Genomic DNA, 25,110 nt, shown 5'->3' with positions numbered 1-25,110 from the left:
GCTGACGTACGTACAAGAACGAAAGACACAATACCATCTCTTGACACAAGAACAATAATGAAAATAGATAAAATAATGAAGAGAATGACAAAAAGACAATAACAAAAATGAAAGAGACAAGATGAAATACCAACAAGATAACAAGACAGATGCTGTCATCTCCACGACAGAGATAAACACTGAAACAACAGCCCTAGATACACGATGTCCGAAAACAAGGAGCTAACTAAGAAAATATGAGAAGAAGACAAAAAACGGCACGAAAAGACACAAAGCACTCGACAGCCAAACGGCAAAAGTGACACGAACTGATGATGCAAAAGAAAATAAAGAGTATAAACATTGAACAGGAGGTCACAACAACGGACGCATATAGAAGTGCTACACAAGAACAGTGATGAAAATAGATAAAAAATTAATGAAGAAAATGACAAAATACAATAAAAGATATAACGAAAGAGACAAGATGGAATACCAACAAGATAACACGATATATACGGCTATAAACACCAACGCCACGACAGAAATAAACACTTACACAACAGCTCCAGATGCATGATGTCAGTAAACAACGGACTATACATTATTCAACTATTAGTAAGAAAATATGGGAAGACAAAAAACGGCACGAAAAGACACAAAGCACTCGACAGCCAATAGTAGATGGGAGAATATAACAGACGAATTGAAAACAGAATGCAACAACACTAGCAACAAAATATCAAGAGACATGACGGACGAATTAACTATATGACAAAGGAATAAACAGCACAATAGGCAAATGACAGTTGAGATTACAATTCGAATAAAAATCATTCGACGAATAGCAACAAAAAAAATAGACTAAAGTCCCAATACAAACAGACAAGACATTAGACAAATAATTTACTACACAAATTAAACATGAAAGTGCAGGCCTTACATTATGGATGACGAAGTGGGAAACCTTATAATTCAGAAGAAGAAAAAACGGTCCTCATCGGAGGCAGACAACAACAAGGATGAGAACAAAAGCAATCACGACGAAAGTGCAAAGCGTTTAGAACGAAAGACAAATAGATAGAATGACGAAAAACAATATAAAACGACCACATAATATAGAGTATAGACGGTGCCTAAGAGGGAATCAAGATAGAGAAGAAAGTTATTTTTATCTTTCTCAAGACGAAAGAAGTAGAAAATGAGAGAACATGATGAAGAAGAAGAGAAAGATCAGGAAAGAAAACTCAGGAATAAGCATAAAAAAGATCAAGAAGGCCAAAATTATAAAAGTAAAAGATGACTAAAGAGAGGATAAAATTATCACAGAGAGGATGAAAAATACCAACCACAAAAATCTCAAAAAGAAGAATCTACAAAAGACAAAACGATCATTGCCATAGCGGATGTTCGAGGTAAGCAATCAATTTATGATTGGGTGCACAACATTATGATGGCATTGGTAGAAATTGTTTATCCCCAAATTACCCCATTAAAATTTACCTTAACTTAAATCTACATGACCAATAACACCCCCCCCCCCCACCATTAAATCTACACCCCGTTAAATATAGTAACTCAATTTTTTACCAATGCCATCATAATTTGTAGACCGAAGCAACGGGCAGTCGCACATTACAAAACGAAGCAAACAGAACACAAAACTAAACGATAAATTATGTACACTATGGAATTTGTGGTAGTACAGGTACACAATACTTTTTTAACACACTCTCCCCAAGTTTACAACAACAACAACAACAAATACTCAAGAAAATCTGACTTCTCACAAGTACGAAAGGAAGAAAGGTAATGTAGGAGCATACAATGATTACAAACATTACTTTGACAAAATACTCCTATATATCACAATGCCACACACAATATAGAAGAGAAAACGACTAACTAAATAAAAACACACCAACGGAGAAAATGAGGACTGAGATATTGTGAGGAAAAGCATTGGGATGTTGATAAAAAAAGGTGATTTGCAGGTAGCCAATATAATATGTTCATTTGTGAAGTGTTTTGTTGAGTATCAGCTAACTCCGCATCCGTTAGCGCTACCTCTCTTTGCTTGTCGATCTCGACTCTGCTTTGTAGATCGTCGTGGTGCTCGTTTCTTCTCGCTGTTTGGTTTTTTGTTTCCCTCTGCTTTTTTCGAAAACTTTTCCAAAGACGCCATCCTAATCAAAGACAAGTCAAAGAGGGAAAATAACGAACGAATTAGTATATTTGGAATGACTGAATAATGAACCAATAATGTTGCGGTATTGAGATTTAAAGAATAGATCATTAAGTAGCGAATCAGTAATCATCTCAAGTAGGCCTAAACGCATATAGATTTTTTACGCGCAGTCTAAATTGTACATGTAGGACACAGTGGCGTATCCAAATAGGAATTAATAAATGAGGGAGGGAGGAATCCTCCACGAATCCTCCTTAGACTGGGGGTTGAATCGATGCCAACGAAGACGATATAGTAATGGATATGGAGTGAACTGGGGCACGCTACCCCCCCCCCCCGGAAAATCCAATCTCGTAAGCCTTGGTTTTAAAAAAAAGGGGTCCGTGATTTTTTTTTTTTGCCCCGGCCATTTCAGACCATAAAAAGGGCCTAAAGGAAAAAGAGACGTTGCAAGCATGGCACACCCCCCCCCCGGCCCCAGACACCCGCCCCCACCCCGGCAGACCAAATAATCCGAAATCCGCAATCGCAGTTACTGCTACTCTTTTGCCCTTCCAAGCCTCCGGATCTCTGTCTTCTTAAAAAAAATAAAAAAAAAAAAAAAAAAAAAAAAAAAAAAAAAAATCAAATTTGACTTTAGAATATTGGGTATACGCTTTTCTTACATGCTACTTTTCTTGGGTTCATAGTGCGATCCGTTTCGGCTGTCGTGGTTATCTCTCTTGTTCCACTGGTCGTACGCGTGCTCATACCACTGGGGGTACTTAGCGATATTCTTCAGGTACATCAAGTTCATCTGTATGTAAAGACAAAAATGGACAAAAAAAGGGAAACGTGTTGTGGATAAAAAAAAATCACTAGGAGGAACGGCCATGTTGATTACCAAACAGTGGATAAACCTAACAAAGTGGACTGGATCGAGACACTTGACAAAATAAATACTTTGCTTTCACTTTTCAAAATTAAAAAATACTTTAGATGGATTTACGACTGCGCGCAGTCGAATAAGATGCCTTCGCCATAGAGCGATTTTACAAACCAAAACAGAGCAATTTTTCAAATTCAAGTTTGATTATAATCCATCCGTTGTTCTAATGATAATGCGTTCACATGCTATTTTTGTATACATAATGAGCCCCATGACCTTTGACCTTTGACCTCATGACCCTAAAGTCGAATCAGTTCATTGGCTCTGCAAGATATTACAAGTCCTGATTTTGATAGTAATCCATTCGTCATTCTAATGATAATGCGTTCACATGCTATTTTTGTATACATAATGAGCCCCATGACCTTTGACCATTGACCTCCTGACCCTAAAATCTAATCAGTTCATTGGCTTGGCATGATACATCTATGTCCTGAGTATGATGGTAATCCGTCCATCGGTTCTTGAGATAACGCTCGTAGACGTACGGACGGACAATCCGAAAACGCATAACAATATATAGCTTTTGTATGTTCATATCTAATGAAGATAGCTGTACGTTTAATTTACAAATCTGATGGCAGTTGGATCATGACTACTTTGCGCAACGGAAACAAACATGCAAAGTATTATGAAAACACGAAGGCAAGTATGAAATAATGATAGAGTTAAAAAGAAAGAAAGAAAGAACAAAACTTAAAGGTAATACAAAGTTTTGGGAAATTTTGAAAATTGGGTGGATAGTGATTCTTTACAATTTTGATATATTTCGATGGCCCTGTGGATGCATTATAAGCACTAGAAAATGTAGCCTCTAAAACAATTCTGCTTTCGAGAAAAATTTAATATCAACATTTATCGGTGCTCCCGGTAAATGTTGATAAATTTCAAATAGCGCCTACGGTCGTACAATTATTGTAGCTGCGACCATGAAAATCTCAGAAAATGTAGTTGTGATATATAATTTCCAAACGAAAATAACAAATTGGTCAATTTTAGTCAAGAAACATTGTTTTATAGCTTAATTAATATATTGACCTTGAGAGGGAGCTATACAACATAAAAAGTTTACTATTTACAATTTCATAACTTTAGACTCGATTTCAACCGCGACAACGATCACTGAATATTGAAGGATCGCATATGCTTCCACTCCCCAATATGTCGATTTAAATTCATGACCCCATACAAAAACTTTGTATTAGAAAGAATGAAAGAAATCATATGAAAAAAATGGAAAAAAGGGAAGAGAAAACAAAAGATAGAGTGAAAGAAAGAAAGACAGAATGAAAGAAGAAAAACTGAATAAAAGAAAGAAAGACTAAAAGAAACTAGAATTTACCGCCCATTCATCTTCCCACTGATGGTGACTGTATGTAGCCTGTTTGGCCAGGATTCTTCTCATAATTGCTTGGTTCTCGTGCGTCACTCGCAGCAGCTCACGTTGGCGAGCCATGCGATTGAGGCTGGACAAAGAGAAAATATAATTATCATAATTATGATGCCTTTCTATGATAAAACAAAATTTAATTTCATAAAGGAAGAAGAAAAAAAGCTCAACATGATGACGTAAGGGCTGTTTGTTTTTTCTTCTTCTTCGTCTTCTTCTTCTTTATCTTCTACTCTTTTTCACTCTCTTTCTCCTTTACCTCCTCTTCATCCTTCTTCTTTTGGAATCAATTGGAACCCCCTGAATTTATCTCTATCTCTCTCCCTCTCTCTCTTTTTTGGTGGGGGAAGGGTGTCACTGTTCATTTCATAAAGTTATCAGACCTTTGATATAAATTTACATCGCTATCTTTGAGTCTTTTGTTATCTTCCAATATAGAATTTACAAGCAGAATTTTCGACGTTGTCCCTGGTGAGAAGGGTATGACACATTTATATTTATTTATTTATTTCTCCCCTTCCTCCTTCCCCACCCCCTCTCTCTTTGTTTGTCTGTGTGTATGTGTGCGTGTGTGTGTGTGTGTGGGCGTGTGTGTGTGTGTGTGTGTGTGTGTGTGTGTGTGTCTCTCTCTCTCTCTCTCTCTCCCCTCTCTCTCATATTCCTCCTCCTTAGACCTACATGTATGTGTTATTATATTTTAAACGTTTCCCCTGGTGGGCAAAAGGATGTCGTTGTCCCTATCAATGCTCCCCCTCCTCTATCTCTCTCTCTCTCTTTCTCTCTCTCTCTCTCTCTCTTTCTCTCTCTCTCTCTTTTCTCTCTCTCTCTCTCCCTCTCTCTCTCTCTCTCTCTCTCTCTCACACTCACACTCTGCCTCCTTACCTCTTGCCATCGTAGAAGTTCTTATTGTCGACGTTGCCTCTTGTGAGCATGATGTGGCACATCTTCTCCAGGAGGATGCGGTTATCCCTCTCGATGATGGTTAGCCTCTCCTCCTCCATCTGCATCTTCTTCAGCTTCAGATGGAGATGGACGTAGGTCTTGGGAGGCTTATCATCAATCACTGGCCTGGCTGTAAGATCATAGAGTATACAGTGTAACATAGACCTAATTATACTTTTATAGGCTTGTATTTTTCTGATTCGGGTTACGCCGGATAGCCTACGCAATCTTGAAGGAGAATGCTAACCGAATCTACTGTGAGATTGCACGGTTTGTCCTGCCATACCACTGCCTTCTCTTTCTCCTTTTCTCTTTCGCTCTCTGTTTCTCTCTCACGCTTTCTCTCTCTCTCTCTCTCTCTCTCTCTCATATCTGTCAATCTCTCTCTCTCATATTTTCTATCCTTCTGCCTTATAACAAAATTAATATCTCCTCTAGATTATACATTTTCTCTCTCGAACGCTCTCCCACTTATCTCTACCTGCGTTTCTTATCCCCCTCTCCTTAATACTTTAACGTGTCTATAGAAGTTAGAACAACTCCTCTCCAAGAATCCCCTTCACGCCTTTAAAATACAATGTGAATGTAGTTTCGAAACTTACATGCATGAATCAAACTTGGTAAGGCTAAGAATTGCGAGGTCTAAAGAGCAAACAAAAATGTCAAGTAAATTCCGAAAAACTCGCCCTTTCAAATATTTTGATTAGTAAACGTCACTCACAACCCTACTTTAATATTAGATGTTGTGTTTTCTTACCACTCTGAACCTTCTGCAGATGGTTATCGAACCGTTTCTCATCCCATCTTTTCTTCAGCAATTTGTTGTTGGCTGGGGTGATCGGCTGGTACGCTCGATGCATCTTGAATTTCTACCGGTATTCACCCCAAAATTATTGCTCTAAAAAAAGCAAAGAAAGAGTATTTGTAGTGTTTGTTTCGTTGTTCCTGTTCCTTTCTGCTCTTTCTTTGCTTTTTCGGAGAGAAAAGAGGGTCCGTGTCACTTTCAGCCCATTGCCTTAAGATGTAGTGATTTTAAGACGCTCTGCGCGCTTACTATAATTTTGTTATGATTTTTGAGCGCAAGCTTAAAGACGCACGCGTTGCAATCCTTAATACGCAATGCATATTGGATTTTAGATTCATTACTGTACTTGCGCATAATTATTAATTAGCGCAATTAATGATGTATAACGCGTCTGCATGTTACACAGGTCAGAGATTCGAGGCTTGAAACGAAATATCAAAAAGTAGGGATGAAGAATCTACGTCCATCATCACAACAAAATTATCATCGTGACGTCACACATTATTGATGCGGCGATCGCGATCGGCACTTAGAAATTGACTGTACAAAAGTCTGTTGTTCTAAAAAAAAACTTCTACAGTTTCGAGATGGCAAGAGCAATTATCAAAGAGTGAAACAGGCTACTGACAATCGAAACTGGAAGACATCACATTATTTCATCTGCTGTCATTTCTTCTGTTGATAATCCTGCCTCTGTTCGTCGCCCTGACCATCATCATCTTCTTCCCCTTCATCCTAATTATCGTTTTCCCTCCCCTCGAGTTTTTAATTCTCCGTGAAGATGAGCGATGAGGGGGGAAACGAGCAGGGTGGCGACATTGATGTCGTGGCTCCTCAAAGCCCGATGGGTTGGGTGCGACGCGCCTCCAAACAGTTCGGAAATGCTGGAGCAGCCTTCAAGAAGGTAAAGTAATTTGTTGTAAAAAAGTATAGGCCCTAGGCCTAGAGTAGATTATTTTTCTTTATAGTTTTCAATTCAATTCAATTTTTTTTAATTTCTTTTTTGTTGGGGGGGGGGGGGGGAGTCCATTTCCCCTTTCCTGATATATCTCAATGAAAGAGGCGGTTGCTAGTGTTGCCATTCTCCAGATCTACCGATAAGAAAGAAGAAAAAAGGGTAAACTAAATCATCATCAAGTTGTCATGGAATGGAATAAATTTAGATTTGCTGACTTAAAGAGCTCCGATTATTACATGTATGATTGAGGGTTGGGTATCCGGGCACATGACAAACATAAGTCCGTCTCTTTTGCCTTCGGATTTAAGGACAATCATTTCAAAATTGAAAGAAAAATGGGTGGCAATACATGCAAAATTATTTTCGTCAGTTGAGTTTATCAAATCAAATGAACGGCCTTGTCAAAGGTTACCGTATATTTCATTCCTATTTCCTTTATTTTTTTTGCAACAGATTAGACTCAAAGTGAAGATAGCCAACAAACTTGGATCAAGGAATAAAAACAAAGTTGAAATGTAAGATAAGTATTTGATTGTTTAAATGATTAACTGAAATTGTAAATGTTATTTCCATGATTTATCAGTGCATTACGGAAGAGACACAAGGAGAAGTGAATCATCAAATAATGCAAGCTTATTTGACACACTTTCGTGTCTTTCATTATAAGCCTATATTGAAGAATAAAAATTAAAAATACTTTCCCTTGGTTATTTTTTAGCTTTTACCATTAACTTGCAGTAAAAAGTGTTGATTTGTGTTGTTGTAAGTTAAACGGAAAGGTCAACACATATTCAAAGTGAAAGCCTAAGCCATTACCAATTTTAAAACAATAATTATTTTTAATGTTATAAACAACAACAAAATCACATTCTCCACCTTGTGTATTAAGGCACATTTGAAAACACAATCGCTATTGTGCAATTTTTCTTCTTCTTCTTTTTTTTAACTTCATCAGAGACGACACACCCCGCTTGTTTACATTTGATCCCAATGCTGTGAGTATACTTCCATTTGGTTCCAGGACAATTACTCCCTAGACAATCATCCCCGGCCTATTACCAGCGGGATAATTACCCCCCCTCCCATTCCGGAAAATTACTCCCCGGAAAATCCCCCCACCCCCCCGAAGACAACTACTCCCGGCGGACATTTAACCCTTTTAATGAACAGGGAGGGGAAGGTAACTATCCTATGGGGTAATTTTCAGGGGTGGAGGTTATTGTCCTGGGAGGGTATAATTGACCACGGGGGTAATTTTTCTGAGAGTAATTTTCCGGGGGTATTATTGTCCTAGAGGGTGGTTGTCCTTGGGGAGAGGAGGGGGGGGGGTGATTTTTCCGGGGGTGATTTTCCAGGGGGTAATTGTCCTGATACGCTTTCCATTGTACTGTTTCACGTTCAGTTCAGTTTCAGTTTATATTTTTCATTTCTAACAAAACAATAATGAACAAAAACAATTACGACAAAAGGAAATCAATGTACAGTACAGTACATTAATATGATACATTATGCAAATTTCGAAAATAATTATAAAGCCTATACACTTTGCTGGAACTTATTTATGCTTTTGTAAAAGGAAACACTCAGGGAAGGAGGGATTCGCTGAAGGGTGGGGCTTGTAAAATGTGAATCCCTCAAACAAATATGTTTATATACATTAGTGTTATTCTGTAATTCACACATATTTTTAACCTCACAAGTTTTATAATAATACATATTTTGATTGCATGCTTGTCCTATAAGAACTGATGATAGTTGAACTTTGAACATACAAAATATGATAGTATTCGCATGGTTGGTTATCAAACTTTAATTTCGTTTTAATTGTTTGTGACGCACTTAAATTAACACAAGATGGAGGCATATCAAATGTAATACCAGTAACTTTACTATTCTGTTCCTACTGTCGTTTTCTTCACGTCAAGACTATTAAATATCAGCTGTCTGTAAGAAGGTCGCAAGTGCAATGTATTGTTAATGGTAGTAATGGCCTTCATGCAAGCAGCCGTCGAAATAATTTTTACTTTCTATCTGTCTGTCTACTTGATAGTATTGAATGTACTACAATATAATTTAGAGATTGGTAGGAGAAAGAAAGAGAGAGAGAGAGAGAGAGAGATTGAATAGGAACATCTTTAACCGACCACTTCCATGCCCAGAAATGACTCATTATAATTATTCAGGACAGCTTTGGCCACGTATGATTACAGTTAGTTACAGTTGTCTCTGTGGCGCAATTGGTTAGCGCGTTCGGCTGTTAACCGAAAGGTTGGTGGTTCGAGCCCACCCAGGGACGAACATTAATTATTTTACATTTTGCTAAGATTTGGAAATTTACCTCATAATTATTGTATGCTCTATCGTTTAATAATAAAACCAAGGTGGACTTAAAATACACATCCAAGAAAACATCGTGTTTCATTTGTGTTCACCTGAGCTATAATATACGACCAGGGGCGTTGCCAGTCTAATTTGAATGGGGTAGGACAAATTCTTGTGGCGATAAGATAGTTGAAATTTGTCCAAGCACACACACATATTAACACACGCAAAAAAGAAAAGATTTTTAAAGAGACCTCTCTTCTAACAGATGGGGTCGACAGTGAGAGAGAAAGTGAGAGTGATTATAAGGTTTTGCGATTCTTCCATTCTTCGACGAGACTGTAAAAATAAAACAAAACAAAAGTAAGCAAAATGTCCCGACGTTAAAATTTCGAATAAGCTGTCAGCCCCTCCCCTCTACACATGGGGACGCCCCTGCAAACTATGCACCAATAGCCGGCTCAGTTGATGGACACCTGAACTATTTTTGTTGTTGACAGATTCAACGCGGGGCAGAACTTTGCGATTTGTTTGAGACTGACGAAGTAGAAGAAGACTTCAACCAGATCGTTGATCTCGATGACGAGCGCGTTGAGGAAGTCGTCTCTCAGGTGAGGAAATGCAATCATGTTAGAACAGAATAAAGCATCAGGCTGCTATATGTAATTTATCTTTCTTACCAAAGTCCATGTATGAAAGAAGTAGTAAAAAATAAACATTCTATTTAGTGTTAAAACATCATTATTCATTCTGTCATCGCATCATTATCATCATGTCTATAATTTATCTTCATCCTCATCGTCCTTGTTTTTATCATTCACACCAACATTACCAATGCTACCATTGCCAACAGCCAAACCCTAATCTATATCATCAATATTAATATCATCATCGTCATCACACCATCATCATCATTACCATTACTATAGTAATGGTGATAATATCATAATCACAATTATCAATACCATTATCGGCACTATTTTCATCATCATCATTATCATCATTATCATAACTACCATCGTCATCATCATCATTTAAATCCTCATTCTCATCATCACATTACCATCCTCCTTATTGTTTATCATTATCATCACACTACCATCCTCCTCGATGTCGTCCTCATCATCATCATCATCACCACCATTCTCCTTATTTTTTTATCATCATCATCACACTACCATCCTTCTCGTCTTCGTCATTGTCGTCCTCCTCATCATCACCACCATCCTCCTTATTTTCATCATCATCATCACATTACCATCCTCCTCATCGTCGGCATGGTCGTCGTCGTCATCATCATCACCACCATCCTCCTTATTGTTATCATCATAATTCCTCTTCCTTACCAATCTTACAGGAGCTGGTAGGTAAGATGGTGGATAGCATCTGGTTCCGTGGTCTCATCCTCGGAGTCATCGTGATGAACGCCATCCTCATCGGGGCACAGACCAACAGAGAACTGGTAAGGAAAAAGCGTCGCTTGTAAAGAGTCAACTTTCGGCAGGGGCGGCCGAGCGACTTTCAAAGTGGGGGGGGGGGGGGCATCAACAAAAAAAGGCCACTTTCTGAAAAAAAAAGGGCACCTACAGTGGGAAATCTCAAAGCGAAAATATACAATTTTTAGACATTGGTATATACCCCTACATTGTGATTACATTATCAGGGATGATTTCAATATTTGTTTCTCTTCATACATCATACAAGATATCGCTTAAGCATCAAACTTTACAGTTGGGTGTGATGTCTGAATATGCATTTACGAGCGAGCGAAGCGAGCGAGAAAATTTTTAAAGATCTGTGAGGTCGCAGTGCGAAAAATTACATCGTATAAAGAGGGAAAAAGCCAATCGTGATGGGGTTATAAGCACATTCTCATAACGGAAGACTGAAAAGACCTTTGATAAGTAACATAATTATATCATCTTTGAATGCGAGCGAGCGCAGCGAGCGAACTTTGGGGGGAATTGCTCTTAGTCGCTTTAAATAAGGGGCACGTTTAATGATGACATGAAAAGGGGACAATTATCGAAAGGGATAAGACACTTATTAGAAAAGAAAAGGAGCACGTGTATAAGTACAAAGGATAATTATAAGAGGTGAAAATAAGGCATTTTTCACCTAAAAAGAGGCACTCACCAGTGATGAAAAGGAGGCGTTTACGAAAATGGGAATAGGCATTTGTTGACGGAAAAGGGGCACCCATCAGATTTTGATAGGGGCATTTATAAGAGGTGAAAAGGGGATAGGTCCCTTATTAGAAAGGAAAAGGGGCACGTATCATTATTAAAAGGGGAATTATCAGAGTTGCAAAGGGGCACTGACCAGATATGAAAAGGGGCACTTATGAAAATGTAAAAGGGGCACTTATAATTAAGGAAAATGTGCATTTGTTGAATGAAAAGGGGGCACCGTTCAGATGTTTAAAAGGGGCAGTTATGAGAAGGGGAAGGAGCTCTTTCTTTTTAATGGGGGCACTTATCATAAGGAAAAGGGGCACTTATGAGAAAGGGAAAGGGCAAGTTATGAGAAAGGGAAGGAGCCCTCTCTCTTTTTAATGGGGGCACTTATCATAAGGAAAAGGGTCACTTATTAGAAAATAAGAGGGGCACATGTTAAAATGAAAGGTGCGCTCATCCGAGTTTAAAAAAGGGGTAGTTATTAAAAGGAGAAGGGGCACTTCTTACAAAGGAAAAAAGGGGAAGTTGTGAAAGTAAAAGGAGCACCTCTCAGTTTTGATTAGGACAATTATCAGAGGTGAAGGGGGCACTTATTAAAAGTGAAAAGGGGCACTTCTCGTACCTGAAAAGAGGCACTTACTAGAGATTAAAAAGGGCACTTATTCAAGATAATTTCAAGATTTATGAGAATGGAAAATGGACACTTATTGCAAAGGAAAATGGGAACATGTCGAAGGAAAAGGGGCACGTGTCAAAAATAAAAAGGGCACTCGTCAGAGGTGAAAAGGGGAAGGGGCACTTTTACTAAGTAATAGGGGCACTTGTCAAAGTAAAAGGGGTACCTTTCCTATGTAAAAGGGGCACTTCTTACAAAATAAAAGGGGCACTTTTCCTATGTAAAAAGGGGCACTTTGGGTGTATCTGAAAAAGTGGGGGGGGGGCACTGTGTCCCCCCCCCCCTGCCCCCCCCCCCCTGCCCCCCCCCCCGGTGGGCCGCCTCTGACTTTCGGGATTAAGTAAAACATAACTAAAACATTGATTTATGAAACATTACTGAATGTAAAAATGAGTAAATATAGGTGTACCTGTATAATATATAATAAACAAACAAATATATCATGTAAATGGCGTTTCACAAAGCAGAAACAAGTCCTTTTGTATCATTTCATTTGTTTTTAAACATGTTCCTTTCTATCGTTGTTGGTGTTTCCTCTGTGAATGTTAATAGCAATCAAAATAGAAAAAAGCAAAATAAGCAAAACGGAATACTGGACACCCCCGTGTGCCCCGGGCTCGAACCGGTGAATCAATACGCCCAAGGGAATCAATGTTCCAGGGAAATCAACTCTCCTTCGAAAGCCCGAGATCGAACCAGGCGTCCCTGATCCGATGCGCTAACCGATTGCGCCACGGGGACCTACCTACACCAGTTGTTACTTTATGGCATATGAATGAAGATTATAACACTGCATGGGTAGGGCGTTAAAAAAAGATGTATTGCCCTTTGTGACCGACCCAAATATCTTAAAAACTACGGTCGATTTGTTTATTATTTTTTAATGTAACCGTTTTTAAAAGAAGAACATAAATGTTTAATGAATGATAAAATATGCATTTTGTTTTATTTAAATGGGATATAAATGCCTAAAATCATCAAATAAACAAGTAGACACTGGCCTCGTGTACTGTATATCACGCGCTGTACCATAGAAACCTGCGAGATTTTTTGGGCGACGGTCGCTGTTTTGAAGAGAGGAAAAACAGAGAGAAAAAATTCTGACCGACCCTGGTTCTGGCACCTGACGGGCAATACAACATTTTTTATTTAGGCCTAATCGAATAACAGAAATAAATACGAATTAATGAGAAAGTAATTAAGAAGTGAAGGCCTATTCACAGTCAACACAACTATAATACGTAACGATAAATCAACAATATCATAAGTGGGGGGGGGGGGGCACCAAGAAAATGGGCACTTTCTGGGGAAAAGGGCACCTACAAAGGGAAATCTCAAAGCGAAAATATACAATCTTTTAGACATTGGTATAATATCTCTACATTGTGATTATATCAGAGATGATTTCAATATTTTGTTTCACTTCATACACCATACAAGATATTGCTTTTAAAAGCATCATGCTTTGCAGTTGGGTGTGATGGTCTGAAAAATTATTTGCGAGCGAGCGAAGCGAGCAAGGAAAGTTTTTAATATTTGTGAGAACACAGTGCAAAAATTACATCTTATAAAGAGGACAAAACCCAATCCTGATTGGGTTATAAGCACATACTCATAACAGAAGACTGAAAAGAGCTTTGATAAGTAACATAAGTATAACATAAGTATATCATACGCGAGCGAGCTTTGGGAGAAGTCGCTTGTCTTAGTCTTAGTGCTCTTAGTCGCTTGAAATTTGAGGCGCGTTTAATGATGAGAGGAAAAGGGGACACTTATCAGAAAAGAAAAGGAGCACGTGTCAAAGTACAAAGAGTAATTATCTGAAGTGAAAATGGAACACTTCTTACACCCTCAAAAAGAGGCACTCACCAGGGATACAAAAAAAAGTCAGTCATAAGAATAGGAAATGGGAATATGTCGGAAAAGGGGCACCCATCAGATTTTGATAGGTGCATTTATAGGAGGTGAAAAGGGGCATTTATGAAAAGGGGATAGGTCCTTTTAGGCGCGTGTATGTTTTGGAGGAAACCCCGCCCCCTCATTAAAAAAAATATATTAAAAAAAAAAAAAAATAATAATAATATTGTGCTAATGGGTGACCAAAAAAAGGTGGCCTCACCCCCCCCCCCCCCCCCCCCACCCACGGAACGAAATATCGATTGGCGAAATTCTCAAATTTCGGGACCAAAAAAAAAAGTGCTCTTAAGCATATTTTGATGAATTGATCTCTTTTTATCAAATTGCAATTTAATGGTGAAAGACTCTGTGAATGTTAATAGCAATTAAAATAGAAAAAAGCCAAATTAAGCAAAAACGTATGGCCTACTCCGCGATCCCAGGCTCGAACCGGGGATACCGGGGATCCACCCCAGGCAGAACATCCCGGTGGCCGGGCTCGAACCAGGCGTCCCTGGTACGAGGCGCAACCGATTGCGCCACGGAGAATCATCTAATAGGAATGAAACTATACCGCGTAAGACGAAATTAGGAAATGGAATTAAGATTGGAATAGATGTGAAAAGGACAGGCCAACTTAGACGTATATCTAGCGATAAATCAACAAGTTTACAAGTGGGCGGGGTGGGGTTTGGATGGGGGTGGGTGCAAGGGACGGGGTTAGGACGATCCACTACCAACAACTTCCTTTATGTTACAAATTACTGATTTCATATTTGTTTTCATCAATTATCGTACAATCTATGTAATGAAAATGTTTTGAATTCATGTCGAGGACAAAAACAACTGTATTTTATTTCTAAGATTATTTGTATTGTTTGGAATCAATAAAAAAAAAAAAAAAAAAAAAAACTTTCCCTTCCTGACCACTTCGGCGTCAAGACACAAACTTGCGGATCACAGTGTACCCGAAGGTGTGTGTGTGTGTGTGTGTGTGTGTGTGTGTGCGTGTGTGTGTGCGTGCGTGCGTGTGTGTGAGGGGAGGGGGGTAGCAACAAAAAGGTATATGGCCGGCACCGTGTTCCGGCTGCCGCCCGGGATCGAACCAGGCGTCCCTGATAGGCCCAGGCTCAAACCAAGCGTCCTTGATCTGGAGCCGTACTACGCGCTAACCGATCGCGCCACGGTGAACTGCCTATGAAAATTAAATTGTTACTTCACTATATTGCATTACACAAAAGGAAATGGAATGAAGATTGGAAAAGAATAAAGAAATAAATAAGAATTCATGTGTGAAAGGAATAAGCCAATTCAAGGTTGCAGTCTGAGCATGAGCAGATAAAGACCATTGCAGACCAAATTGTGAAATACACGGTGACAAAATATACTGGATAGTACGTGCTCATGAAAGTTATGTAAATCATAATTCATTTATGCACAAGCAGTGCACTCCATGATACACAGGTGAAAGTATTTTTGAAAAAGGGAAACAAAGGCTATTTATGCAGCACCTCCATCGCTGTATAAGAGTGATTATTTCAAAATGTACAATGTGGGACCTCTTAATGTTTTGAAGATCTGTGGATATTCGGGGTCATTTGGAACATGTGCTAACCGTGAACTGGTCTATAAGGTCAAATAACAAAAATAACGTGTTTCTCGTCCGGACTTTATAAAAATGAGGGGCAGCTCATCAGGCCTACTATTTACTATTTTGCTATTTTTTCCAACATGGCTGCCATGCTAATTTTAGCTGGCCAAGCCTGTTTATTCACAGATATTGTGCTATGTGAGTATACTGATGCAATGTGATACACAACAAATGATTTGTATCACTTTAGAAGCTTTTTAAACAAAATGTATATCACAGGCTCTTTTTTTGGGGGGGGGGTGGCTTTTTTTTGGCCTTTTTTTTGGCGGGGGGAGCTTTTTGAGGGTTTTAAACGAATCTCAATTGTAAATAGTTTTTTTTTTTTAATTAAAGGAGGCGGGTGGGGACGGAACACTTCATTTTTATTATTAAAATGTTGGCCTTAAGATGAGACAGGCCTATTCACAGCCGACATAATTATAGACGTAGCGGTTAATTAACACGATCACAAGTGAGCGGGTTGGGAGGGAGGGTGAGAGGGGGGAAGTGGAGGTGGAGAGGGGAGGGGGGGGGGGCGGGCCATCAATATGATCAACAATATTTTCCCATCCTGACCACTTCGGCGTAACGACAAAAACCTGCGGATCACAGAGCATCCATGGGTGGGAATAGGGGGGGGGGGGGGTGCGTCACAATGAATTTTCCTTTTTAATATTCTAATTCTCAACATTAAGTATCAGAAATATTTGATACACTTTTACCACCACTATAATTATTCACGGTTCTGTTTTCCCCTGGTTTTCAGTCTCAGAAGTACGCTTGGCTCTTCTTCATCTTTGACTATACCGTATTGAGTATCTTCGTGTGTGAGTTGATTCTCAAGTGGTATAATGGGTTCATCATCTACTGGAAGGTTGGATGGAACATTCTCGACTTCTTCATCATCGTCATCCTCCTCCTCGGACCAAGTGAGTAGAAATAATAATCTGGGGACAACTCGACTTGGATCTAATGTTTACTTTGTTTTCCAGTTTAATTAAGCAGTAGCAAAATTCTACATCTTAACTCTGAATGCCATACTTTACACTACAGTCACTTTTCTTTTCTCTTTTCCTTGTTCTTGATCTCCTTTTTTGAATCATCATTCCTTCTTTTTTATATTTCGGTCTTCCTCTTTCATCTCCCTTTCTTGTATTTGTTTTTTACTCTTCCTTCTTCAACATTCAGTTTTTCCTTCTCTTTCTTCTCCATCGTCATCATCATCATCATCATTATCATTATCATCATCATCATCATCGTCGTCGTCGTAATCATCATCATCATCTTCATTGATCACAGTCATCATCAGCATCATCTTTTTTATCGTTCTTCTTATTATATCCCCTTGTTCAATAAAACAAATTATCTCAATTTCATTTAATCAGCTCTCAAGTTCTTAGGAAGCAGTCGTATTTTGAGAATCCTGAGGGTGCTCAGGGCCTTCAGAAGTCTGCGAAGGTACAAAACAATTCCATCCGGCTATGATTAAATCTAAGCTCTATGGTTCCACCGTATCCACGAGAATAATGTCGATAAATTTCTTCTACACGATAATTTGTCATTGACAATAATTGCGTTTTCCCTTTCGCCACATCTATATCATAACATTTGCTGTACTTGTTAATATTTTATTCATTCTAGTATAATGTCCTAGTTTACAATATCTTAGCAGTTTGTAGGTATGAAGTTTTTTTTATTCTTCAGAATTTTTGTAATGAAATGTATTTCAAGACTTTTTAGAGTAAAGCAAGCTAATCATGACAATAGTGTAAATTTAATTATTTAAAAATAATAAGTAAGCATGTGTAAATATTGTTTTAATAAACATCCCGATCAAACAATGTAGTCCTTCTTTTACAGTGTGAGTGCTTTAGCCGGTCTCTCTGTTGTGGTGCAGACTATTTTCCAATCTATCCCAGGTAAGTGTAGCGAACTGTGTTCTGAAAATGACAAGAGAGTCTGACGAGATGAAATGAACATAGACAAATCCTTTTAAATGAAATGTTCGTCTCGAGTTTGATCTGTAAATTTTGATGAGATGGAAGAAGTTTCTTCTCCATCTGAAACATTGGCTTAATGCCTTAATGCAATGTCTTAAAGGTCCCTTTTGCAGGCCCAAAAAATGAAAAGGTTAAATTCCAATGGCATTTGGGAGATAATACTAATTTAGAACTCCCCTTAAAAATGTCTTTAAGTGGGAAAATAACGACTATTAGTTGTCAAATCGACTTAGGAGCTATAAAGCCAATAAGTAATAGCCTTGATTTTCAGACCATTGTACCGCATGGTCGTACGTTTTATGCTGCGCAAAGATTCAATCAGTTTAATTTTGGCCATTACAAGAAGTGGATTATTGATGTAGACAAATCATTTACAGCTCATTTTATGTATTCTATTACCAAAGAAGAAGAAAAAGCCAGTCAGTCACTCAATACTGACAATAGTGTCTGACAGTGAAGTCTAGCAAGTAAACGGGTTTCCTTGCATAATTTGAATATTAGGACACTGCTTACATTTAAATTTCACAGATAGGACATACATGACATATTTATTATTCCTGCAAAGTTCTACAGAATTTGAGGTTAGCTGCAAAAGGGACATAGTATCTTTAATAGTCTTAATTCTTAATGCAGTGTTAATTGTTAATTTCAATTCACTAATTTCGCTGATTCAAGGTCGCATCTTTATCATTGAGTTTTTATGATACGTTACTTTTGTTTAAAGTGTGTACAACTTTTCGATACAGTAACTTCGACAAGCGGTATCATTTATTGTCATGTTTATACTATGCAATGTAAACATAGCGATATTAGATTAATAACGGAAGCCCCATATTATCACTTTCTTACATTGACAGACATGTCGAACATCGCCCTTCTGCTCGTCATCCTCATGCTAGTTCTGAGTGTTGTAGGTGTGTTTCTGTTCGGTGAGGATTTCCCATCTCTCTTTGGCAATCTTCAGTCGGGTAAGTAAGGACACTGTTCATAAACTATCTTCCTCAGCGTATTAATAACACCCTCATCTATCATTCATACCAGAAAGAAGTAGCTAATTATGGACTTGTGGTCAACCTATTTTATTAGATTTTCGTAGACTATCTATGACCTTAGTTGTCATGTAGAGGTGTCGAGTGGATACGTCACCGGACTGTCGATCACAAGGTCCGCGGTTCGAGTCCCGCCGCGGCACTAATGTCCTTTGGCAAGACAATGATCTACATTTGCCACACTCAACCCAGGTGAGGTAAATGAGGGAAATGCACTGTGCGCTGATAAGGCTGCCGGAGCTAAAGCTAGGGTAATAAAGTCCAAAGCTCTTTGGAAGCGCATAGAGATGTTATTTCATGACGTATTATGCGCTATACAAGAACTGAACTATTATTATTAGTAGTAGTAGTTAAAGTCTTAAAATACGATATTTACGATTCTCCGTGAAAACCTGGATAAACTATGCTTATTATGATTTTTTCCTTTGACAGCTATGTTTTCTCTCTTCATCTGCGTAACTCAAGATGGTTGGATGGGGTTATTTGAAAGGTTTAAGGTAGGAATATCTTTCATTTTTATTACTATAAGAACATGTATTTTAATGAAAATTAATAACAAGGGCCGAGTGAAGTAATATATCTTCACTTTATTCAATTATTATTTAGTGATAGCTTCTTTTCGCGATTTCGCGATAGATAAAACTAAGCTGATGAAGAATTTTATTCCCAAAGAGTTTCATAGAATATGATTTGTTCCTATTATGAGTGCTATATAGCATGAATTACTTTGAAATGAGTCCAACTCCAACTTGTCTCTTCAATAATTTTTTACCAACACGATTGACCTGTTTAACTTCCTGTGGCATTTTTCAATTTCTTCCCAATTCTACAATTATAAAACAAGTTGTAGACCTCTATCTTTAATGTTCGTCGTCAACATACCACATTTATGGTTAATTTCACCACCATTTAAATTAATGATATTTGGCTGATGATATTTATCTTTTCACAAATAAATAATTCAGAACACGCCTCACTACATGATAGGAGCTGGCTACTTCATCCTGGCCATCACCATCGGATCATTCGTCTTCGCCAACCTTGTCGTCGCCGTGGTCGTCACAAATCTGGTAAATGAACGCAATCATGTCTAGACAGAAAAGTAAATTTGGCCTCGCTAATATGGTATCTATGAAATCGGAAAACAAGAACCATTAATTTTGTTTTAAAGATTCTTTTTTATTGCTTCCATTTTCAAGATTACATAACATGACAAAATATGATAACATTACAAGATAAGGTAACATGACATAAACAATAATAATCATTATATGTGGACTTCAATTGAAGCTTATACATTTTACAAAAATTAAAAAGAAAGTTAATAAACTTTGTTTTCGAGATCGATACCAATGACCAAAATATGATTTACTTAACTTTTATCAGGCGTAACTTAACTTTTGAGAAGCGAAGGTCTGATCAGGAGGGGAAATGTTTCAACTACCTGGGGGTGTTTCACAAAGATCCTAAGTAGAACTTAACACTAAGTTGGACTTAAAAATTATGGACAGCCATTGGAGCCTTAAAATTTAAATATATTCCAAAGTAGAAATTCAAGTATTTTAGACTTTTTATAAATTCCACATCCAGAACATGAAATCTCCTTGATGATAGAAAATATGAATGATTTGAATCAACATTTTATGCCTTTCAAAATAACTTTTACAAAATATTTTCAAAGATGATAATGGCTTTTCATAACTTTTAAGTCCAACTTAGAGATAAGTTCTACTTAGGATCTTTGTGAAACACCCCCCAGGTCTAGATCGAGTGTAACTTTATTTTTGAAATTTCCTGACCTACTCTGTACTGTGTTTTTCGCAGTCATGATGTAGAAGATAACATCCAATTTCAGACCTAACGTGACAAATGAACTATGTTGAATGATAATATATCTTGTCGCATTACAGGACAAAGCAGTCAAGGAGGTGAAACAGGAGAACAAGATGAGAGAAGATGTGTTGAGCACCAAGACCACTAATACAGAAGATGAGACGGGTGAGTAGATTGGTCTCATGAAATATCGTTATTTGTTTGTTTTCCATCTACAATATTTATGCACATGTTCATTGGTAGAGTATACACACTGCCAAATGTGTTACACTTTCCTAAAGAATGTGCTTGTATTGTAGTGTATGTGATCTTGATAATTCAGAGAAAATGCATAAACAGAACTGAATGTTTAGAAATAATTTATATATCAGTTGCATTGGATCAAGATAATGCTTGAGAGATTCTTTCATGATAAGACAATTCGAAAGTATATATAATGCGAGCAGCAAGGTATTTTCTGTAGCTTTATTACCGTCGCGACTGATTATTTTTTAAAGATTTTATTTTATTTCCTCTGATTCCAAGTAGACATTGGCAAAGAGGTACCTATCACATCTATTGGCGATGTCCTAGAAAAGATGGACATGCCCACTCAGAAGCCACTGCACTTTGGGGTAAGAAGAGGCAATAATTTGTATTTTATCTGAAATTATCTTGGGCAACCGTGTAGCTAGCCACATTATGACCAGAGTGCGACTATAATTTTGAAAGGAATTGCAATAAAATTGGAAATGGATTTTTTGTTATAAATGTAAAGTATTCCTTATATTTCATTTTGAATATCAATGAATTAATTTGAATCTTAATTATCAAGTCTTTGCGATCCTTTTCGTAGATCGTATATAGGTGCAAGGAGAATATTGGGAAGGGAACAGAGAGAGAGAGAGAGAGAGAGAGAGAGAGAGCCTGAGAGAGAGAAAGAAAGAAAGAGAGAGAGAGAGAAAGAAAGAAAGAGAGATAGAGAGATGGAGAGATAGAGAGATAGAGAGAGAGAGAGCCTGAGAGAGAAAGAGAGAGAGAGAAAAAGAGAGAGAGAAAGAAAGAGAGAGAGAAAGAGCAAGAGAGAGAGAGAGAGAGAGAGAGAGAAAGAAAGAAAGAGAGAAAGAGAGATAGAGCTATGAGATATATAGAGAGATGCTCTTTATTATGTTTCATCAACCATCGCATTATCTCCTGCAGGATTTTAAGTATCTGACGACAGAAAAGTTTCAAAACTACATCGTCCTCATCTCGGCTCTTGAGGACAATCTTGCTGAATACCAGACGATCAGAGATGACCTCGACAAGGTTCGTACAAATACAAACAAATAAACATACAAATAGTGAACATATTCAATAACAAAACATCTTACGGCGACGGAAAAGTTTCAAAACTACATCATGAAGACTACGGCTCATGAAGAAAACTCAAGATCAGAGACTATCTACATGTTTGTATTTGGAAGGTGCAACTCCCAAAGGAGTGGAGATTGTGCACAATTATGCGTGGACTTGAAACTCAGCGAGAACGAGTAATAATAATCAGTAATAAAACTATACAGCACATTAAAGTATGAACGTAATGCACTTTATACATGTAAATGTAATAGGCCTATATTGCTTTCAAATTATATGAGTTTAAAAAAAGTAGTCGAATTCATGGAGGTTTGTTGATTGGTTTGTCAGATATTTCGACTGCTCTGGGAACTGAATGAATTTAAAGAAGAAGATGATCTAGAATCGAAACCTTCCATGGCTCCACCCTCGGCAGCAGCCCCAGATCCAGTTAACTTCAAAAACATCGGGGTGAGTAGAAAAAGAAACAAATCACACCTAGTGGATAAATAGCCCCAAGGTCTCTTTCAGAAACAGTATATGACGCGGTAAAACCGATGATGACATAAAGTGTAATACTCGTCAAATTTCGACCTGTATCTCACAAAAAAGCTCAGTAGAAGCATGCATGACCTGTGCAGTGTGCCTTCATTTACAGGTTTGTTTGTTTGTTTGTTGTTGTCCTTTTTGCGGCGGTTTACATCGTCATATCTAAGCAAGCCTGAAGAGAATACAAGATGATGTACAGTTTTTTTTGTGAAATTAACTACGGTCTAATATATAGACAGATACAACTATAATCGAGGGTTTGATGTTCGTCTTGTCTTATGCGCGTTGCGCGTGAGGCGTCATTTCATTTTCTTGCTATTCCCAGTTTACCTGCGCTATAATCAAGCTTGCAAATATATTATAGGCGATTTGTGCATGACTATAGTGTCAGTTCTTTATTTCAATATTTGCACACATCACTTTTTTGCTTTCTGTACGATCTCTCTCTCTCTCTCTCTCTCTCAAAGGGCGCGTCGATAAATAATTGGTGCGTCAAAAAGTGCGTCAAATGGCGCATCAAATGGCGCGTCAAAGGCCATACTAGTCGCTGATGACGCAGTCCTATGTCAAACAAAATGACGTTTCGTGTGCAAAGGGCTCGTGAATACGTAGAAATGTAAGGTATTGATATACTCTACAAATGTTTATGTTGGCTATTGTTCATACCCATCCAAAATTTCTTTGGCAAAAATTTGGCATTGTCGGAAAACTTGAATTAAAACAAAAATAATTAAAAGGGATTTCTTTTTGCTCAGTAGTTCAAGAATAATTGTCGCAAGATTTGTTGAAACACCATGCACATCCCCTTTAAGAATGGTCTTGTGGCACCCTCTATGTTTTATCAGAGGTGAGTGTCCTTGCTTATAGACTCTAAATTCAAAACCTTTCATATAATGTATAATTCTTACTCCATTAAATCTAGAAAAAAGGAGACATCTTGTCCAACTTGCTGGAGCTTGAACAGCACAATCTGATCTCCACCCGTCGAGGAACCCTCGCGGGTCTCATCAAGGATGCGGCCCGCCTGGTCCCTCCCAGTAACACTGTCGGACAGCCTGGCTCCGTCCACAACTCGCGACGATCCCCTAAGGATGCCAGCAAGCCCGTCACCAAGAGTAAGACGGACCTAGGACACCTAGGATCTGGAACATCCTTGAAGATGAAACTTGACGGAGTTGAGGGTGTTATGAAGGGAACGTCGCGGTCTCGAGATCGGCTGGTGCCTGGTAATGCGGTGAGTGGTGGCAGCGGTGGGATATATGAATCTAGCGACCCTCAAACCCTATCACCAAAGTGGGTTTGGGTGGTGGGCCGGATGGAAATCTGTGATGCATCTCGCTCTTCTTGATTACTAGATGTTGGATTGGATTTCAGATATCAATATCACAACATGGATTAGAGATATAACTTTGCTTTGATAATAAACTCTTTTAATAGTTCTGATCTGAACAAAATAAAACAACAGTTTCAGTTTCACATAATACCTGCAAATGACAATAGTTGGCAGCATTTCCTCCAGGGTCGTTCTTGGAGTGGGTGAAGATGTCATCTCGTCAACCCGTTAAACAAAATAGATGCAAATGGTCTTTCTTCGTTGTTTCTGATTTTGGGGGAAAATTTAACAATCTTGCAATCTTTTGCCCTTGGCCTGTTGAAAAATGTATCGACAAATTTGTCTGAAGATATGATTTGAACTCCCGCTCCCCATTCAAAATGCTCTGATTCTCTCTATTTTCATGAATAAGTTTTTTTTCTGTCATGTAGGTGGATAAGAAACCTACGACATCAAATTCAAGCAAAAGCACTGCAGGCCAGAGACAGAAGAGTTCTACAAAGACCACTTCTTCACCTCCAGAGAACCTGGGTGCATCATCGGATGACTCTGAGGATGAGGAGGAAGAGATTGGCAAGGCTGCAGAGGACAAACATTAGGGATGCCGAAGTTACATGGGTCATTGTTGTATGTTGACAGGAAAGCAGAATGGATTGTAAGAGGGAAAGAAAGTAGAGAGGGAGACAGAGACTTAGAGAGAGAGCGAGAGAGAGAGAGAGAGAGAGAGAGAGAGAGAGAGTGAGAGAGAGAGAGAGAGAGAGAGAGAGAGGGAGGGAGATACAGACAGAGACCGAGGAGATCGTACAAGATTGGAAAGAATTGAATCACAGAGATTCAATGGAACAGATGCATCAAGAGGCAGGCTGAATGGAAATTTCAAGAGGTGGGCATTTTGGTCTATAAGGAAAAAATGATATATGTTACAGAAGATGTTATGTGCCTATGTCAGAGCCTCTAGATAATATGCCAGAAATATTTCCATCCATATACAAATATATTTCGTTGTTGATTTCTGTGAATGTGTCAACCACATTTTACCTGTAGATAGAGAGACATATGGAGAGAGAGGAGAAGAGAAGAGAGAGAGAGAGAGAGAAAGAGAGAGAAAGAGAGAGAGAGAGAGAGAGAGAGAGAGAGAGGG

General features: G+C 38.3%; 2 protein-coding genes and 1 non-coding gene across 3 annotated transcripts; 2 read left to right on the top strand and 1 right to left on the bottom strand.

Moving 5' to 3' along the window:
• Window positions 1-1,530: 1,530 nt before the first annotated feature.
• LOC100893815 (uncharacterized protein CFAP97D1) lies at window positions 1,531-6,596 on the bottom strand. Its single transcript, XM_003727113.3, has 5 exons — window positions 6,185-6,596; window positions 5,368-5,557; window positions 4,438-4,561; window positions 2,833-2,963; window positions 1,531-2,165 (listed from the first exon to the last, which is right to left on the bottom strand). Exons 1-5 carry the CDS (start codon window positions 6,285-6,287, stop codon window positions 2,018-2,020), a joined length of 696 nt encoding a protein of 231 aa, XP_003727161.1. The 5' UTR covers window positions 6,288-6,596; the 3' UTR covers window positions 1,531-2,017.
• A 969-nt stretch (window positions 6,597-7,565) lies between these two features.
• On the top strand, window positions 7,566-24,568 carry LOC105446724 (cation channel sperm-associated protein 4-like). The gene is made up of 16 exons (XM_030991066.1): window positions 7,566-7,705; window positions 8,146-8,185; window positions 10,013-10,123; window positions 10,870-10,974; window positions 16,658-16,820; window positions 17,277-17,349; window positions 17,752-17,810; window positions 18,749-18,859; window positions 19,373-19,437; window positions 19,906-20,010; window positions 20,851-20,938; window positions 21,302-21,387; window positions 21,953-22,060; window positions 22,439-22,558; window positions 23,559-23,966; window positions 24,401-24,568. Exons 4-16 carry the CDS (start codon window positions 10,885-10,887, stop codon window positions 24,566-24,568), a joined length of 1,644 nt encoding a protein of 547 aa, XP_030846926.1. The 5' UTR covers window positions 7,566-7,705; window positions 8,146-8,185; window positions 10,013-10,123; window positions 10,870-10,884.
• On the top strand, window positions 9,413-9,486 carry TRNAN-GUU. Its single transcript has one exon. It is a non-coding gene; the product is annotated as a tRNA-Asn (tRNA).
• Window positions 24,569-25,110: the final 542 nt, after the last annotated feature.

The sequence above is a fragment of the Strongylocentrotus purpuratus genome, unplaced genomic scaffold, assembly GCF_000002235.5.
Source record: "Strongylocentrotus purpuratus isolate Spur 01 unplaced genomic scaffold, Spur_5.0 spur5_scaffold_2, whole genome shotgun sequence".
Classification (NCBI taxonomy): domain Eukaryota; kingdom Metazoa; phylum Echinodermata; class Echinoidea; order Camarodonta; family Strongylocentrotidae; genus Strongylocentrotus; species Strongylocentrotus purpuratus.
The sequence above is the reverse complement of the archived record's forward strand: the minus strand, read 5'-3'. Positions and strand labels throughout refer to the sequence as shown.